Source organism: Talpa occidentalis, unplaced genomic scaffold, assembly GCF_014898055.3.
Source record: "Talpa occidentalis isolate TD23 unplaced genomic scaffold, MPIMG_talOcc4v2.1 talOcc4.2, whole genome shotgun sequence".
NCBI lineage: Eukaryota > Metazoa > Chordata > Mammalia > Eulipotyphla > Talpidae > Talpa > Talpa occidentalis.
The window spans coordinates 115,886,925-115,905,414 of NW_023602073.1; the positions used below are offsets into that span (position 1 = coordinate 115,886,925).

At 42.2% G+C, this 18,490-nt stretch overlaps 1 protein-coding gene across 5 annotated transcripts; it reads left to right on the forward strand.

Annotated features, from left to right (window-relative positions):
• The first annotated feature begins 53 nt into the window (after nt 1-53).
• Nucleotides 54-16,294, forward strand: LOC119252810 (calcium homeostasis modulator protein 6-like). Of its 5 annotated transcripts, none has more exons than XM_037520278.2 (4): nt 54-2,391; nt 10,259-10,439; nt 14,089-14,708; nt 15,823-16,294. In XM_037520278.2, exons 3-4 carry the CDS (start codon nt 14,169-14,171, stop codon nt 16,192-16,194), a joined length of 912 nt encoding a protein of 303 aa, XP_037376175.1. In that variant the 5' UTR covers nt 54-2,391; nt 10,259-10,439; nt 14,089-14,168; the 3' UTR covers nt 16,195-16,294. The 5 variants fall into 5 exon arrangements, with proteins under 5 accessions (XP_037376175.1, XP_037376177.1, XP_054555095.1 ...); XM_037520280.2 differs by having other exon boundaries at nt 10,287-10,439; XM_054699120.1 differs by having other exon boundaries at nt 54-2,362.
• Nucleotides 16,295-18,490: the final 2,196 nt, after the last annotated feature.

An 18,490-nucleotide genomic window follows, 5' to 3' on the forward strand; every position in this document is an offset into this window, starting at 1 on the left:
TCTCAAGTCCCAAAGTATGAAATTTCAGTGGTTAATTATGTCATTTACATTACTGATTTAATTTTAGATACTTATCGTGTCCACTCTTACTATTTGCATATGATGTGTGTGTGTGTGTGTGTGTGTGTGTATACGACAGAGAGAGAGAGGGAGAGAGAGAGAGAGAATTATGTGCCTATTATGTATCTTGCCCAAGATCAACCACTAGTCAGGATCAGCTGAAGCCACTACAAACAGAACAAATAAATCCAATAAAAAGGCATCTTAGGATGAACTATGAAATATGTAGAATTCATGCTTGCTATCTTACAAGGAATTATTTGCATATGAAATCTCATGGACATGAAATTGCAAATGTGATTTATAAGCAAAGGGGGAAAAAAAACAGTTTAAACCCTAGAGCTCTGCTGGATTTCTGACTGGTTTATAGGCTTAACTTAGCAATTCAAAATGTGACTGTATATGTTTAGAGAATATTAATTCCTCAACAAGTTGTGGCATTCAACATGCTGTTCTTCACTTTTTCAGCCTATATTTTTTCTCATCTAACTTTTTCCAGAAATGTTATTCCTCTTTCTGTCTCACTGTCACCTTTTAGTCTGTCTTGTAAGAATGTAACATTGGCAGCCAAATGGACCTAGAACAGAAAAAAAAAGAGAAGAAAACAGATTTAAGGCGTTCAGATTTTCAAAAAAAATCTGAAAATTCTTCTGTATCTTTTTTAAGTTTGATTTGTCCTAAAAGCAGTGAGTATCCTTATGGAATAATCAGAAAAAACTTGTCTGTGGATGAGGGGCCCTTTACTATGTGTTCTCCAGGGATGCTCTGTTTGGGGGTCAGCGCTTGGTGTGAGTCTGCAGAGAGAAGGGCAGTCAGGTCAGTCCCAACTTGGGGCAAGCACAAAGATGTGGAACCATTTTTGTTCACTTTGCATTCCTCTCAAGAACACAGATTCCCAGTTCAAGGAGAGACTTGACACTGTGTGCCTTGCCAAGCAGAACTTCCAAGGATAGAGGGTTCCTAACAAATGCTGTTCAAAGTAACTTGCTATAGATCTTCCTGTCATTACCTAAATAACATCATCATGCATCTTAACAACATCTAGCAATCACTTAAGGCTTTGAGAGCTTGCAACAAGAATCAACTAAATAAATTATAAATATACAATTAAAGATTGAACTTACAGGCAGGGATATTTGCTATACAGACTTCTCTTCCTTTCTAATGCGGTTCACATTCCCCAGACATTGAAGTGTTCTCAGGGCTTATTCTCTATTCATTAAAATGTGTTCACATGAGAGCAGTGTGATATTGCTAACTGACCCTCCACAGAGTATTGGTTCACCTACTTGGAGGCTTTTAATTAAAAAGATAAATAAGCAAAAGAACCTAAAAAGCAAATAAATGAAATGCCTTGATTTAATAGGCAATCAACTAGTGTTTACTGAATCTTACTTGACACTCTTCTCTCTCACTAAGAATTCCTTCATTAACCAGTCTGGATAAGTGAAATTATAGATCTTTCTATGCCAAATTAACTGACTCACACAAGGTGCAAACATCATGCCTTGGTGATGCCCACCAACAATGAAAAGCATGTAGACTGAGTTTTGAAATACAAAAGCTAAGTTTGTCCTCACTTCCTCCTCTCACCCCAGAAGATCTTGTCTTTCTTAATATTTAACAGAAATCAAATAATAAGGAGGCTACTTTGAAGTTATTTGGGTCCTTGGGGTCTACATGAGGGCCAAATCTTACTTCTCATTCAATGTATTTAATCAGCTGTTATCCATGAAAGCTACATATTTTCTTATCCTATTTTTGACTTGGTTTTATGATTCAGCCCATGAAACCCGTAAGATCCCAGAACTTTCTCCTTTCCCTTTCTTGATTTCGTTACCACTGATTGTAGGGCAAGTCTAAAAAAATATAATAGGTTAAAAGAATGGAAGATCCATGTGAACAATACATTATTTCAATTTTTACTCTTTTGGATTGCCTGTTATATCCTTCCCCTGATTGTCACAAATAATTGAAAAGTAAAACAGATCCCTCATTATTGAGTAGGTCAACTCATCTAGTGTTGGCTACCACCTGGTCCACCATTTTTCATAGTAAAGTTTCTGGAAAAATGAGACTTTACAGACTACTGTCTTTCTTTTGACAGATTGTTTTCTTCTTCCTCCCTCTCTTTTGCCAATACAGTTTTGACGAAGTTCCTTCCAGACCTTTTGGCCTCAAATACTTTGGAATTGTTCCATTAACAACCCTGCAATTTGGAATTGCGGTCCTGAAAGAAACTAAAACTACAACTGAAACTTTCAGACAATGTCTTACTGAAAACAGAGGAAGTAAAAGTAAAGTAAGACGTGTGTTTAAAAAGAAAGAAAGGTACTGAGAATCGATATTTTAAAGGTCCTGAAAGTAAAGTAAAAAGTGTTAATGCAAGTGTTAAAGGTGTGAAAGAGGGAGGAAAATAAATTGTTAGAAAGCTAAAGAATGTGTTAACAGTTAAAAAACAAAAGAAAGAGTTAACAGTCTGAGAGAGGGATCTTAAAAAAATTTTTTTTATGTGTGTAATGCCAGGATGGTCACAGAGCAGGTTATCTATAATGTGGCAGACATGTAAAGGAGGAGTCCTGTAGCCCTCAGTGGGTATCTCAGGCTTTTATTGAGCTGTTACATATAGAGCAGCAACCAGATGTCGGGGAGGCCAGGGACCAGCAGGCCTCCTGGCCCCAGGCATGACTTCACTCTGGGCTTCTCTAGCTGCTCTCCTGCTGCTCTCCTGCTGCTCTCCTGCTGCTCTCCTGCTGCTCTCCTGCTGCTCTCCTGCTGCTCTCCTGCTGCTCTCCTGCTGCTCTTGGTAACTATCTCAATATACTCCTCCCATGGACAAAGAAGTAAACAAGACAGTTTGCAACAATGTAACAACTGCAGGTGCCTTATCAGGCAGTGCAAACCAAATGGTGGGAGGGCAGAAAAGCCTGAAAACCATTTACCCTACCATGTGCTTCAGTGACTTACTACAAACTGGAAAAGGACAAGTTTCTAGCAGTTTACTTCATTACTTCCAGAGATTAGACATGGTCTTGAAGGCCTTCATTGCCAGGGGGGAGACCAGGCAAGCTGAGAGAAAATAAGGGAGAAGGACAAGAGAAGGGCCAAGTATATGGCAGCTGCCATTGCTGGTACCCCGCCAGCTGAGACTCATGCGAGGCCTCTAGTGTCCCAGGCATTTGGGACCTCAACCTATTCATGGGCTGCCCCTGCCTTCACTGCCAGCAACCGGGACACCTCAGCCAGGAGTGTCTGAAGAAGCCACCCCCCAGGCCATGCCCTCAGTGCCATCCCACAGGGCACTGAAAGAAGGGTTGTTCCAGTCTCCAAGAGAGGGGGGTGTCAGCCCAAACCACAGCCCAAAATGGGAGGACAGTTTTGACCATCAGCTGCCTCTGACTGTGAAGAACCAGGTACAGGAGAACAAAATGTTTCCTGAAGAAGCCCGGAGTTGAGATAAGCCTCGGGTGACCCTGAAAGTGGCAGACAAAAAACAATCACCTTCTTGGTGAATAAGGGGCCACTTATTCTGCCTTGCTGCAATTCTTTAGACTGACCTACTGAGGACTAGCCTGAACCAGGACACTTTAACACTTCTAGTGAAATAGAAGAAAACCTAAAGGTATCATAAAATATCTGTATTATAGAGATGGCCTTAAAAGACAGGCAGGACAAGGACCTAGTTGCCTGTATAGAAAACCAGCTTCTGTCCTGGTTGCTCCCCTTTCTCTTCCCTTACTAATTTTCTTTACTATTTCCTTGTTTGGGTCTTGCATCCTCATTGCACTCATCAGAATCATCTCTGGTCTAAAGGCCAGCAGACTTCAAGCGGTCCTTCAGATGGAGCTGAACATCAGGCTTCCACCATCTTTCTTCCGAGGTCCCTTAGATCTTCACCCTGTAGTGGGGCCTTCTCTGACTGCTTCCCCACGTTTCCCATTTTCAGCAGGAAGCAGTTACTGATCGGATCGATGCCCTTTGTCCTAATCCCAATGTACCAGTGCACATCACTACAGTTCCCTGTGCTCCTCCCTCCCTCCTTCTGGTCCCTCCTCCTCCTTCTCCTCTGCAGTATGTCTCTGATTTATAATTTCTGTTTGTGCTTTGTTGTGTTTTGTACTGTTAATATTTTTTATACTTATGTCTTATTTCATTCCTCTATATTCCTGATATAAGTGAAACCATCCGATATTTTTCTTTTTCCTTCTGGCTTATTTCACTGCCGTAATTCCTTCTAGCTCTATCCACGTTGCTGTGAATGGCATGATTTTATCTTTTTTGATTGCTGAATAATACTCCATTGTGTATATGTACCACATCTTCTTGATCCAGTCATTTATTTTTGGGCATTTGGGTAGTTTCCAGGTTTTGTCTATTGTAAATAGTGCTGCAATAAACATAGGTGAACAGGTGTTCTTTTGAATCAATATTTTTCTGTCCTTTGTGTAGATCCCTAGGAGTGGAATTGCCAGGTCATATAGTAGCTCCATTTTTAGTAGACTGAGGAACCTCCAGACAGCTCTCCTTAGTGTTTGGGCCAGTTTGCACTCCCACCAACAATGCAGGAGAGTCCCTCTTTCACCACATCCTCACCAACATATGTTGTTGCTAGTTATTTTGATATGTTCCATTCTCATTGGTGTAAGAAGACCACCACATGTTTATTTATTTATTTATTTATTATTACTTATTTTTTACATTTTTTTGTATATCATTGTTCATTTTTAAACAACATTTGCTCCCCCCACCCCCCAGGTGTAGTCCCCATAGAGTTTCCTTCACCAATGCACCTGTGCACCATCACCTCAGTCCCCTGTGCTCCTCCTTCCTCCCTCTGACCCCTCTTTCCTCCTCTCCTGCAATATGTCTCTTATTTGTAATTGTCCATTTTTGCTTCGTTGTGTTTTGTACTGTTATTTTTTTTACACCGATGTATTATTTGGTTCCCCTATAGTCCTGTTATAAATGAACCATCTCATTTTTTTCTTTTTCCTTCTGGTTTATTTCACTGAGCATGATTCCTTCTAGCTCCATCCATGTTGCTTCAAATGGCATGAGTTTATCTTTTTTGGTTACTGAGTAATATTCCATTGTTTGTATATACCACATCTTCTTGATCCAGTCATCTATTTTTGGGCATTTTTGTTGCTTTCAGGTTTTACCTATTGTAAATAGTGATGCAATAAACATAGGGGTACAGGTGGTCTTTTGGATCATTGAACTGAATTATTTAAAGGAGGGCTTTTTCTTTTTATTGTAACTGTAGACAGCAACAACAGGAAATAACAATTTCTTTGTATTTTAGTAGGTTCTTTGAAAAACTTCATTTCCTTCTTAAAATATGAGCCATCATCTTAGAAATCTAGTAGTGGAAAGCATAATAATGGTAATAATAATGGAGGCTAAAGACATGGGAAAACTTCTTCCATGATTATTGGTAAAAGTGACCCCTGCATTAACATTGCAGAGCATCGTATATAATAAACAAAAAGGACTAGGAAATGCACTGGAGAGAGGGCCTTAAAGAATTATCTAAATCTTTCTAAGATGCAAGTGACTCCTAGGAGAATAATGTAGAAACAGAGACAGTGATATATACATATATATATACACATACACATTTATATATATATATGAGAGAGCATATGGATAAGCCGTCCCTAAGGAGGGGAGAGTTACTTTCTAAAGAATGAGGATATGGAGCACTCAGAGCTGGATCAAGGGCAGGATGGGGTTCCTGGGCAGACAAGGGGTCCATCTAGAAGACAGTGATGTCCTTCCAGTTCAGTTCTCCAGCAGCCATCGTCATTACATTTTTTTAAAGATTTTTTATTTATTTATTTATACAAGAACCGGGGTACAAGACGGATGTGCAGTAGGGTGAGAGGATTCACCAGAGACAGAGTGGAGAACAAAACAGGCAGACTGACAAAATACACTGCTGAGGGGAGCAGCAGGTGTGACAGGAGTGGTCTGCCACACCAGGTGGGACCCTCGCCAGCAGGCCAGGATTGAACCAGCGCTGCAGAGGTTGTGGACAGCTTCACAGTGCCCAGCATAACCGACTGCGCCACCAGGGAGGCCCTTGTCATTACTTCTCTGTGTTTGTAGATGAGAATACATTTCCCTTCTACATAAACTCCCAACATACTGCCAAATATCTGCCCCAACTCCTTCCTCCTTCCATGGGAAAAGAATAAAACTGAATGTCATTCCTTTTACTTGTTTTTACTGTTCTTCCAACTTTATAACCACAGACCCAGGAAACTTTCTTTGAATAAATTGAAATTCTAACAGGAACTAGTTGTTTCCTTTTCCCTAACTCCCTGCTGCTCATAGTCAGGAGCGCTTCTCAGTCTCTTTTAAACAGTGACTTAACTCACCAAAACCCTATTGCTTTTCTAACTTTTCCCCAAAACGGATGCTTTTCAATGAAGCAAGACTGAAATTCTTAAGCCCAAATTGAAGAAAAACCTGCCTGGATACATTGAAAAGCAGTGGTGGTGATTCCTAATTGCCAGAAGATGAATTCCCTGTGATCCTTTTTCAGGGTCTCCCCTAGTCAGCTACCAACCCACTTCCTTTTTTTTCCCACCAACCTTTCTCCTCTGCCTTGTTTCTATGGCCCAATAGTGGGCACAGAGAAGATGTGACAGATCACAGCCACTTTATCCAAAGGAGGCAGGTGTTATCTTTCCATTTTGTTTCCCTCCAGGCATGAATAAACCCACTTGACCTTGCCTTTTCTTATTTTACCGCTTTTTCTCCTCTTTGGTTCGCACTCGATTGTTCTGTATTCTTCAGTTACAATCAGTTTCTCACTATGATTTATTACTTCTGGCAAGACAAAGTGTGCATTCCAGTTTCAGGGAGTTGTCCTTGATATATGTGTAAAGGAGGAAAGAGAAAGAAGAAATTGTGAAAAAACTCTTTCCTGACTAGTTTCTTAGAGCCTCTCCATTAACTCAAGACTTTTTGTGTTAGTATTTTCAACTTTTAAAGCAGCATATGCATGTTTTAAACCGGCCAGCCAGGGAGAAACCCACATGTCACAGCAGACCTCTCTTGTCTTGCCCGCTGCTCCCCTCAGCAATGTCTTCGGTCTGTCTACCTGTTCTGCTCCCCACTCTGTCTCTGGTGAATTCTCTCACCCTCCCACATCTCTAACTGTACCCCAGTTCTTGTATAAATAAATAAATCTTAAAAAAATATCAAATCCAAAGGAAAGACATACAACAGATATCTCCCTGAATTCATTTCCAACCAGGTCTCCCACTTCTCAGAAGTAAATACTTGACAATATTTTTGGATCTCACAGTATGTTACATGCATCTACAAGGGAGGTATACACATACACACACATGCATACATATTTTCTCCTTCATTCACTCATTCATGGATTGATTTACTCATTATTGCCACAAATATTTACTGAACACCTGGGCACTAGGCTATAATGCCCATATATATCATATATATTTTTTAACCTGTCTTTCTCTAAGTTTACTTGTTAATTTTGTTATCTAAAATTGTGTCTTACACATGGTAGATACTTAAAAGACATATGAATCTTTTTTTATTGGATAATATCATTTTTCTTTTCTTCTTTTATCCAGAATGTGTTTTATTTATTTATTTATTTTAATATTTTATTTTATATAATTCTTACATCATTTTTCATTTTTGCACAATGTATGCATTTTCATTTTGGTTATATTCTCCATATAATTGCACCCCCCCCATTTTGACCCTAATCCTTCCTTCCCCTTCCACTGCCGTAGTGTGTGTGTCTCTGGCTGATAGTTGCTTGTTGATTTTGATTTTTATTGGTATTAATTAGTCTTTTTCCTGGTCCCTTATTTAGGTTTTCTAAATTCCTGCTAGGGGTGAGACCATCCGGTATTTTTCTTTTTCTTTCTGACATTTCGCTGAGCATGATCCCTTCTAGCTCCATCCATGTTGCTGCAAACTGCATGTGTTTATCTTTTTTGATTGCTGAGTAATAGTCCATGGTGTAAATGTACCACATCTTCTTGATCCAGTCATCTATTTTTGGGCATTTGGGTTGTTTCCAAAGCTTAGCTATTGTAAACAGTGCTGCTATAAACATAGGGGTGCATGTGCTCTTTGGAATTATTGTTTCTGTGTCATTTGGGTAAATACCTAGCAGTGGAATTGCTGGATCATATGAAAGCTCTATCTTTAGTAGGTTGAGGAATCTCCACACAGCTTTCCACAGTGGTTGGACCAGTTTGCACTCTCACCAGCAATGCAGGAGAATTCCTTTTACTCCACATCCTCGCCAACATTTGTTGTTGCTAGTTTTGTTAATATGTGGCATTCTCACTGGTGTGAGAGGGTATATCTCACTGGTGTGAGAGGGTATATCATTGTAGTTTTGAATTGTATTTCCCTGATTGCAAGAGATGTTGAACATTTTTTCATATGCCCGTTGGTCATTTGCATTTCCTCTTTGGAGAAGTTTCTTTTTAGCTCTTCTGCCCATTTTTTGATTGGATTATTTTCTTTGTTTTTGTTGAGTCTCATCAGCTCTTTGTAGATTTTTGTTATCAGTCCTTTATCATTAGTGTTGTGTGCAAAAATGTTCTCCCAGTTGGTGGGGTTTCTCTTAGTTTTGGTTATTGTCTCTTTTGCTGTGCAGAAGCTCTTTAATTTGATGTAGTCCCAGCTGTTGATCTTTGCCTTCACTATCACTGCTTTGGGCGATAAGTCTTTAAAGATGCTACTGAGGTGTATGTCATGTAGTGTTTCGCCTATATTTCCTTCTATATATTTTATGGTTTCAGGTCTTAAGTCTAGTTCTATAATCCATTTTGAGTTGTTTTTTTTTTTTTGTGCGTGTTATAATGTAGTAATCAATCTTCATTCTTTTGCATGTAGTGACCCAGTTTTCACAGCATCATTTATTGAACAAACTTTCTTTGCTCCAGTACATAATCTTTGCTCCTTTGTCAAAGATTAGTTGACTGTAAATCTGTGGGTTTATTTCTGGATTTTCTATTCAGTTCTGTTGGTCGGTGTGTCTGTTCTTGTTCCAATACTATGCAGTTTTGATGATTATGGCTTTGTAGTATAGTTTGAAATCTGGGCGAGTGATGCCTCCATTCCCTTCTTTTTTTTTTTCAGGAGAGCTTTGTCTATGGGGTTTTTGATGATTCCATATGAATTTCATTAATAATTATTCTATTTCTTTGAAGAATGTCATTGAAATTTTTATTGGAATAGCATTGAATCTATAAATTGCTTTTGGTAGGATGGCCATTTTAATAATGTTAATTTTTCCAATCCATGAGCAGGAGATGTCTTTCCATTTCTTTGTGTCTTCTTCTATTTCTTTTAACAGTGTTTTATAGTTTTCTTTGTATAGGTCCTTTACCTCTTTTGTTAGGTTTATTCCCAAGTATAGATTTTTTTGTTTCAATAATAAAAGTGATGGTTTTCTTGATTTCTTCCTCAGATTTATTGTTTGTATATAGGAAAGCTACTGATTTTTGCATTTGTTTGTATCCTGCCACTTCACTAAACTGATTGATTAGTTTAATTAGTTTTTCTGTGGAGTTTTTGGGGTTCTCTATGTATATTATCATATCATCTGTGAATAGTGATAGTTTTACTTCTTCCTTCCCTACTTGGATACATTGTATGAAAAACATATGAATCTTAATTTCATTTTTCTCTCATGGGTAGGTGTTGGGGCTAGAATAGATATTTTGCTGGAATCTAGAAATAGTATTCCAAGCAGGGTCTTACCATTGATTTGAATTCTCATAAGGTTTATAAACAATATTAGAGAACTCAATATATCATTTGAAGATGACCATGAGAACTTTCAGTTTCATACTGAGTGAATATGTATTTCCTTCAAGAATTTTTCTTGGTTTTGCTTTTGTGTTTTTCAGGAAATGTTTGTGGTTTCTGAGACCCATATGTGAAGCTGATAATGATTGTAAGCAGAAACCAAATACTAAAATAAAACAAAGCCCATAATCATTGTTTCCTCAATGTGCTTAACATGAGGATCTCTAACTTGTTACTTGAAAGCTAAAGTAGTACATTGGTGTAAAATTATAGATTTCTTGAAGTGTAAAGATCCTCCAAAGGCCATCTAGTCTGTTTCTCAGAGAAAATTCTCAAATTCTGTTCACACCATTAATACGTTATTCTATTTCCACTAAAGGCTGAAGTTCTGAGCAATATCTTTTCAGAAAAGAGTGGATATAAAGGACATAGCAATATCCAGAATGGCTCCAGACGTGATGGATGTGGATGGCAAGGTATTAGACTCAAATGAAGGTTCTAGGAGAAAATCCATGCTGGCAGGCAGAACTCAAGCTCTCACAGTTATGGAAAAACTGGTAGTAAGTAGAGAATAATGATCCATTTCCGGGAGATCCATGACTGAGGAGCACGTGGTAGCAAATCCAAGATGTCCTGTTTGGAGATATAAGTTGATAGGAAAATAGATCAAGATAGAACCCAGTCTCTAACGAGCTTCAGGGTTAGGATTGTAAACTACATAGCCTGGTCTACAAAGTCCCTAAAGCTGACCTTCACCAGCAGCTCTGTGCTCACGATATGCCTGCCATCTTCCTTCTCGCCCTCAATTCTCCCATCACTAGTTTTCTTTCCAGTGACAGAATACTAACTTCCTTGGCACCCCAGAGTCTCTGTCATTCAGATTTTGGCTTAAATGTCATCTGTTCATGGAGACTTTTTCAGAACACTCTCTACTACATGATTCCATTTTAGTTATCTACAGAAGCTTCAGAGCTTTGGCCTCATTATCTGTATCCTCTCTACTACACTCTAAACTCAGTGAGAATGGGACGTCTATGTGGTTCCTTGTAGTATCCAATATCAGGTCCTAGCATATTCTTTTTTTTTTTTAAGATTTATTTATTTATTTATACAAGAACCTGGATACAGGCCAGATGCAGGGGCGGGTGAGAGGATTCACCAGAGACAGAGTGGGGAACAGAACAGGCAGACTGACAAAATACACTGCTGAGGGGAGCAGCGGGCAAGGCAGGAGAAGTCTGCTGCGCCATGCGGGACCCTCGCCGGCTGGTCGGAATGCAACTGGCTCTGCAGAGGTGGTGGACAGCTTCACAGCGCGGCGCTCAACTGCCTGCGCCACCAGGGGAGGCCCAAATCCTAGCATAGTCTAAGTGCTTATTAAACATTTAAATGAATGAATAAACAGACTAATTAGTAGATTAAAAAATGAATTATTCTAATTGAGGGAGCCAATTAACAAGTTAAAAGTATCTATAATTAAAAATATTTGAAATCAAATCCTTAGCTAAAATCAGTAACGGGCTGATGAGAAGGCAGTCACCAGATGAAATGCTTTAATAAATGAAGAGCATGAACAGAAATGGTGGGAGTGCAGTGGGGGAGGAAGTAATACTCAATATCTTGAGCCTTACAGGAGGATGAACTGTTAGAGGGTGGTGAAAAAGCAAGGTTTGATTGAGTGCTGGGGAAATGCCAGTCCTCCCTCCAGTTTTGAGAAATAAGGAGACTAAAGAAACCTTATCAGGAGGCTTCAGTCAAAGGAGATTTGAATAAAGCTGTCTGCACAAAGGTTGTAGATACAGTGGGATTTGTTTATGATGGTATATGGACAGTGTGAAGGGGAGGCAATGGTATAAGGAGTGGGATGCGGTGAAGAAGGACCCACCAGTACGAGGAATGGTCTCCTGAAGGACAGGGAACGAAAGTTTTGGGTTTTTGGGTTTTGTTTTTGGAGATGTAGGATCACAGCAAGGATAGCCACAGAATGATTTGCCTCAAACATGCAATTTGTCCCAAGTCTTATAGGAGTATCTTGTGAAACACACAGAGACACATGCACACAGGCACAATGCACCTGATGTCAAAGTCTTTCTTCTTTCAAGTGCATGGAACCACAGACTAAGTTTCTATATATGTTAGCCCGATGTAGCTGCAGTTAATTTTTATTCATACAACAAGTGAATGATCATGTATTCCCCCCACTACTAAATAATTTATTAGTCACTGGGTAAGAATTTAACTCTCCTCCAGGTACTGACAGTGTTATAACATACCTGAGAGGCAAAAGGCAGAAGTCTTTGTGATATATTCAGTCCAAAGTCTGAGGGATATCCGGAAGAGGTTAAATCAATGTGAATTAGTTTTGTGGTACTTTCCAGGAGGGGGACAAGGAGAGAACAGGTCATTGAGGCATGAGAGTTTGAGCTGGACTGTGATGCGATTTACCTTATGAAAGAGAAATGAAGTTTGTCATTGAATATTTCCCATAAATGCTCAGTGTTTTTTAAAAAAATATTTGGTCTTCCTGGACTTGGCTTAGGAAGCAGGGTGGCTTCAATAGAGGAAATTGGAATTGTTCCCAACTTGCACAAGTGAAAAGCGTTGTGTCCATTGGATTGGTGCACTGGGTCAGGAACAGTAAGGAAGACCCCAGTTTGCAGTTTGGTGGACACAAATGGAACAATGGAGCAAGGTCAGAATACCTAAATCCAGAGTACAAATGTAACAGAGGGGTCTCCAGGAAAAGGGGAGGTTCCAGGTTCCCTGCCCCATCCATCTAAAGGAGGGTGGAACTGAGTAGGGAGGAGAAGAAGGTGGAGAGGACACTGAGTGGGAAGTGGGATGGAGAGCCACAAGGTGGCCTGAAGAAGGCACAAGAAGCAGAGAGACATGTGAAAAAACTGTGCTTGCTTCTTGGTCCTGGATTTGTTAGGCGGAAAGTTTGTCCCGAGCAAAATCCATACTGCTTTGTGGACTCCACTCCACTCCATCAAGACACTGGGAACTACAAATCCCATGATTACCAAAGGGAAGGTTGCCAGCACCTGAGGGTGGAGTTAAGCAGCTATGTTCTCTTTTGAGTATTGAAGTGGCTGATGTGACCGGGGTCTCTCTCTTGGCCACGCAGCGTGCTCGGCCTTTCACCAGCTGAGCAGATCATTGGGATTCCAGGTCAACAGAACAGGTAGGATACATTTCCGAACTTAGCTTCCTCTTTTTCTCCCTATTTATCATTTCCCTATTTCCCCTTCCCTTGTAAATAAACCTTTTATCAACCTTTTTTGTGTGTTTGCAATTTAGCAGTCGTAAGTCCCTTTAAGCACACAGGTGAGAACCCACAGTCAGGCAACCCGTTTTATATTGGGGTTGTTCTGTAATAGATTGGGTGAAAGAGACATGGGTGAGAGACCGATGGGGAGGTTAACACTGGCAGCTTTTATCTTAGTTTTGATTTTGCTCTTTTCCTTCCAGACTGGTCTGATTGGTTCTGACCCTTTTCTATGGGTCCCTGCCAGAAGGTGCTTTAGACTTGTACACGGCTTTCAGGCCTTGCTTTGGACTCAACCTGTTTGGTGGGACATTTACCCACAAGGGGATGGGTAATTTTGGATGCTTGATTTGGAAACTATCTTCTTTGACTTTTCTGAATTGCACACTAATTGTATAGAAGTTCCTTTCCATTAAAAGTCTATGTGTTTTGTCTTAATGCAGTGGATGGCAGAACCTATTTTAGGGCAGGCAGGTTTGGGGGTTCTGTGCTACCCCTCTCCCTGCCCTGTAACTCATGGTCATCTGTGGTATCTTCTTCTAAGAATGGGTGTTAGGCCTCATTGTTGGCTCAGGCGGTTGAGCACTGCACTGTGAAGCTGTCCTCAGCCTCTGCAGCGCGGTCGATTCCCGGCCGGCCGGCGAGAATCCCACATGGGGAAGCAGACCTCTCCTGCCTTGCCCGCTGCTCGCCTCAGCAGTGTATTTTGTCAGTCTGCCTGTTCTGTCTCCAGTGAATCCTCTCACCCTCTGGCGCATCTGGCCTGTACCCCGGTTCTTGTATAAAAATGAATAAATCTTAAAAAAGAAACAAAAGAATGGGTGGCGACTGGGTCAGTTAAGGATATGTGCATGATTCCGTTTGTCTGCCAGAACTGATTTGGTTGCAAAAAGAAATCGAAACCTTGTGAAGCCCTTTCAGAAAGTTGCTTTTTTGCTAAGAACAGGGAGTTCCAGACCCCAGCCCACCCAAACCACTGGTGAAGCAGCAAAGAGGCAGAAGCAAAGAGGTCTGACTTGAAATGGCAACCTGGGTTACCAGCATCCTGAAGATGTTACCCAAATTGTTCGAGTCCCGCAGCAACCTGGAATATGGCTTGGTGACCCTGCTAACCGCAGGCGGAGAGAGCATCTTCACCACTGCAGTATTCCAGTGCCCCTGCCACCCCACCTGGAACCTGCCCTACGGCATGGTCTTCCTGCTGGTCCCCGCGCTGGCGCTTTTCCTCCTGGGCTTCATGCTGAACACACGCACCTGGCGCCTGATGACCGGCTGCTGCAGGCGGAACCGCAGCCAGTCGTGCACCTGTGGGTTCCAGAGATTGAAGGTGTTCCTGAGGATCAGCGCCATTGCCTTGGTACCCCCCCTCACCTGGGTCGCTGTGGGGCTGCTTGGGGGCACTTTCTACGAATGCTTCGCCAGCGGGATCCCCTCCTTAGCTCTACGCATGTGCCTGGGCAGAAAAGACAACTGCTCCACATTGATGCCCAAGTTGCCCTGTCTGTGGGACCAAGAGCAGGACCTGCAGGACCTCCTGAAGGAGCTCAAAGCCCAATCGCAGGTCAAGAGCTGGCACTGGAGTGGGTGGGAGGAGTGGAGGGGTTGGGCTTCAGGAGATGGGGTGCGGGGCTGACCTGTGAGGCAGAATCGGTGCCTTTTCTCCAGGTATAAGACACCTGAAGACAAACCCGGACAGTTACTTGCTTCTACTGAGTCAAAAGGCAAATATTTAAATGAAATGAAGGAAAAGGAGGAAAGGTACCTGTGTAGTGAGGCTGTGCCAGAGAGCCTGTTAAGTCCTTTTCTTATCGACCTGAGTTGGATAGTGGCTAGCGGCTCAGAAAGCCAAAGACTGAACCACTGGGTGTTTTTGCAAAAGAAGTTTTATTCCAGGTAGCTGAGTGCACGGCAGAGCAAGGCGTTCTTAGAAAGACTTCTCAGCTGCCATTTGAGAGAGTATGGGAAGAAGGCCTAAGGGGCTTCTGGTGCAGGGGATGCAACAACTGGCCTAGTTAGTTGTTGACATTTTCTCTCTGGAAGGCTTCTTTGTTCTTTAACTGGCCTTAAGGACCCTAGATGGTTTCTGTGAGCTTAAAAGTGTTGTAGATTACCTCTTCCAAGGGATAGAGCTGGGGGTCGGGGGTGGGAGCAGCCCTACAATTTGCCTCCTGAATCTTCTCACAGCTACCCTTTAGAGAGAATACAAGGAGTCATCCAGAAGGCAGAATTATTACGGTGAAGTGGGTCTACAAATAAAGCCACCATCCCTCACTGCTTGTGGGATTTTGAAGCGCAATGCTTGTTTCACTGGATTTGCCAAAATTGCATATTTTGAGTTCCAGGTCTCCCTGGGGTTTTGCAATGACTTGGAATAGAATTGATTCATCCAGCAAGCAGCTGTACAAAGAAAGGGGTTCTGGAGGCCATGCTGTTACAGGGCAGCCCCAGCAAACTTCCCTTCGGTGGTGATGGGATTTGTCTTTCCCAATGTCCTGATGGCTTTGGTCTGGAGTGGGGGTGTATTCCACAAAGCCTGTATGGAATTAGCTTAGGACATCCTTTTCCCCCTAACAATGCCTTTTTCTTAAGGGATTAAGACATAATTAGCTGGGGACTAACAAACTTTATATAGATATAGATATAACTAAACTGCTATTCTGTTTTGTTTTCCTAAGGTGGCTGGCTGGATCCTGATAGCTGTGGTTATCATCAGTCTAATGATTGGTACATCTATACACTATTGCAGATCTCCAGTTAGTTTTAGGCAGTTGAAATTTAGGAACATCTATGTGATTGAGGAGAAGAAGAGCCTTAGACAAGAATCCAGAGAGATTGCAACTGAATTGGCAAATGAGAATGTTAAATGTTTCTTTGAAGGCTCACGTCCACATCACAACAGTCCAAGTGCTGAAGACTGGCAGCAGATTTCATCACTCTATACTTTCAATTCAAAGGAGCCATACTTCAGCACGTTGCACAAATATGTTAACACGAGAAAGAAGGGCGAAGTGGCTTCTACTTTTAATGTTGTGGAGGCACAAGTTTAAGACAACACTGTATGACCTTAAGAATGAATGGGGAAAATGTTCTTCTGCATTTCATTTGAAAAACATTGTTTTGTTGATGACTGCTCTTTTTTTTTTTAAGTCTTCCAAACTGTGGAAACATAAATTTTATATTTGAAATAAAAATTTAGAATTTTACCTGTGTCTGAAGAAGGCATGATGTCGTTTTGTGGAGTTGTGGGGTCCAGGTTTCACTCTGGGAAAGGTTTCACCAGACCTCCAGGTTCAGCAGCACACAGCGAGTTCCCCAGGTGGGTTTCTCCACAAGACTGAGACATTGGTTATATTTAAAGAACAGGTTTATTAGGGAAAGGGAAAGGGACAGGTTTGCTGAGAGAGGCCTGCATGGTTGCTGTCAGGTGGCCTTGAGGAGAGCTGCCTCCGCTGAGGGAGGTTAGTGAAGAGAAGCCCCGGTGTGGTACAGGCCACTGGCAGCCAGAAATCTGCTACCCTGCAGAGGGAGAGAGTTGGTGAAAAGAGGCACCTGCACAGTCACAGGTGGGCAGTGAGAGTGCTGCCCCGAGCCTGTGCAGAGACTGCATTGATATAGTCCTTTTCTCTTTGGGAGGGCTCACTCCTCTGTGGAGGGGCCTGCTTGTTGCTGATGTTGGGTAACAGGCAAAACTAGAAAGGGATCAGAGATTCCAGTGTGGGCCCAATCTCTGTATCTTTACCCTTAGGCCTGTGCTCCACTCCCTATAGCATCTGATCCTGCTTGGGTCTCACACCTTGTAATAAGGCACTGGTGCCTAAGGGTCCTGACCTCTACAGCTGGGTTAATGGTCATGTTATTCCCCTCGACCCCCACCTCCTTGTGTGAGTCAGGTTTTAGTCTTTTGAGGCCTCCTTTCCAGTTTTTCTATTCTTGTCCTCCATCAGGCACAAGGAGCAGAGAGACATGTGAAAATCTGTGCTTGCTTCTTGGTTCTGGATTGGGTGAAAGAGACATGGGTGAGAGACCTGGGGGAGGTTAAAACTTGAAGCTTTTATCTTAAGTTTGATTTGTTTACTTTTCCTCTCAGACTTGTCTGATTGGTTCTGACCCTTTTCTATGGGTCCCTGCCAGAAGGTGCTTTAGACTTGTGCACAGCTTTCAGGCCTTGCACCAAACCTATTTGGGGGGACATTTACCCACAAGGGATGGGTAACTTTGGATGCTTGATTTGAAAACTATATTCTTTGTCTTTTCTGTGTTGCACACTAATTGCATTAAATATCCTTTCCATTAAAGGTCTATATGTTTTGTCTTGATGCAGCAGATGGCAGAACCTATTTTAAGGCAGACAGGTTTGGGGGTTCTGAGGTGCCCCTCTCCCTGCTCTGTAACTCAAGGTTGAAAGGTTTGGTGCCGTAAAGAAAAGGAAACCAGGCTAAGTTTCTCACAGGCAAGAAATTTATTGCACTCCCGGGCGAGGTTTGGAGACCCACATGGGGGCTGGAGAAGTCCCACCCACTGGGGGATAAGGGCAAGATTTTATAGGGCAGGGTCTGGCCTTGGAGGGAGGTAGAGAATGCCTAGTCGAAGTTGCTTTTCAAAGAAGTTTTTTTCTCTCAGAAACTGGTTGTTCTTTCAATGCTGCTTATCAGTGCCCTTGCAAACCGGGCAGAGCCGGCTCCTGGGATGCAAGTGGCAGGAGTTTCAAGTTCCCTCCCTCTCCCCATCTCTGTCCTGGCCTGGACCTTACAAGGTCACCTGTGTTATCTTCTTCTAAGAATGGGTGGCTACTTGGGAAGTCAAGGGTGTGTGCTTGCTTATTCTGTTTGTCTGCCAGAGTTGATATGGTTGCCTAAAGAAATCTAAACCTTGTGAAGACCTCTTCTAGAGTGTTGCTTTTAAGGGGGCCTCCCCGGTGGCTCAGCAGGAGCCTCTGCAGCCCAGGTTCAATTCCTGGCTGGCCGGGGAGAAGCCCACATGGCGAGGCAGACCTCTCCCACGCTGCTCCCCTCAGCAGTGCCTTTGGTCTGTTATAGGGCAGCCCCGATACAAAATGGGGTGCCTGACTGTGGGTCCTCACCCATGCGCTTAAAAGGACTTATCAATACTGTTCTGCAGGCACACATGAAAGGTTAATAAAAGGTTTATTTACAAGGGAAGGGGAAATGAGGAAATGTACAGCTCAGGGAGAAAAATGGAGACAAAGTTTTAAATGCGTCCTACCCGATCCCCTGATCAGGAATCCCAAATGGCACTCTGAGAGCTGGCCGCGAGCCAGGAGCCCTGAAGCCAGGAGGTGAGCGACAGAGAGCGAGAGCCTCCAAGGCCCACGTGTCTGGTTTT

What these genes read in the sequence shown, in the direction of transcription:
- LOC119252810 (XM_037520278.2), top strand. Translation starts at nt 14,169, where the DNA reads ATGGCAACCTGGGTTACCAGCATCCTGAAGATGTTACCCAAATTGTTC. An exon ending in AGCTCAAAGCCCAATCGCAG is followed by an intron (nt 14,709 to 15,822) that starts GTCAAGAGCTGG and finishes TGTTTTCCTAAG; the next exon opens with GTGGCTGGCTGGATCCTGAT.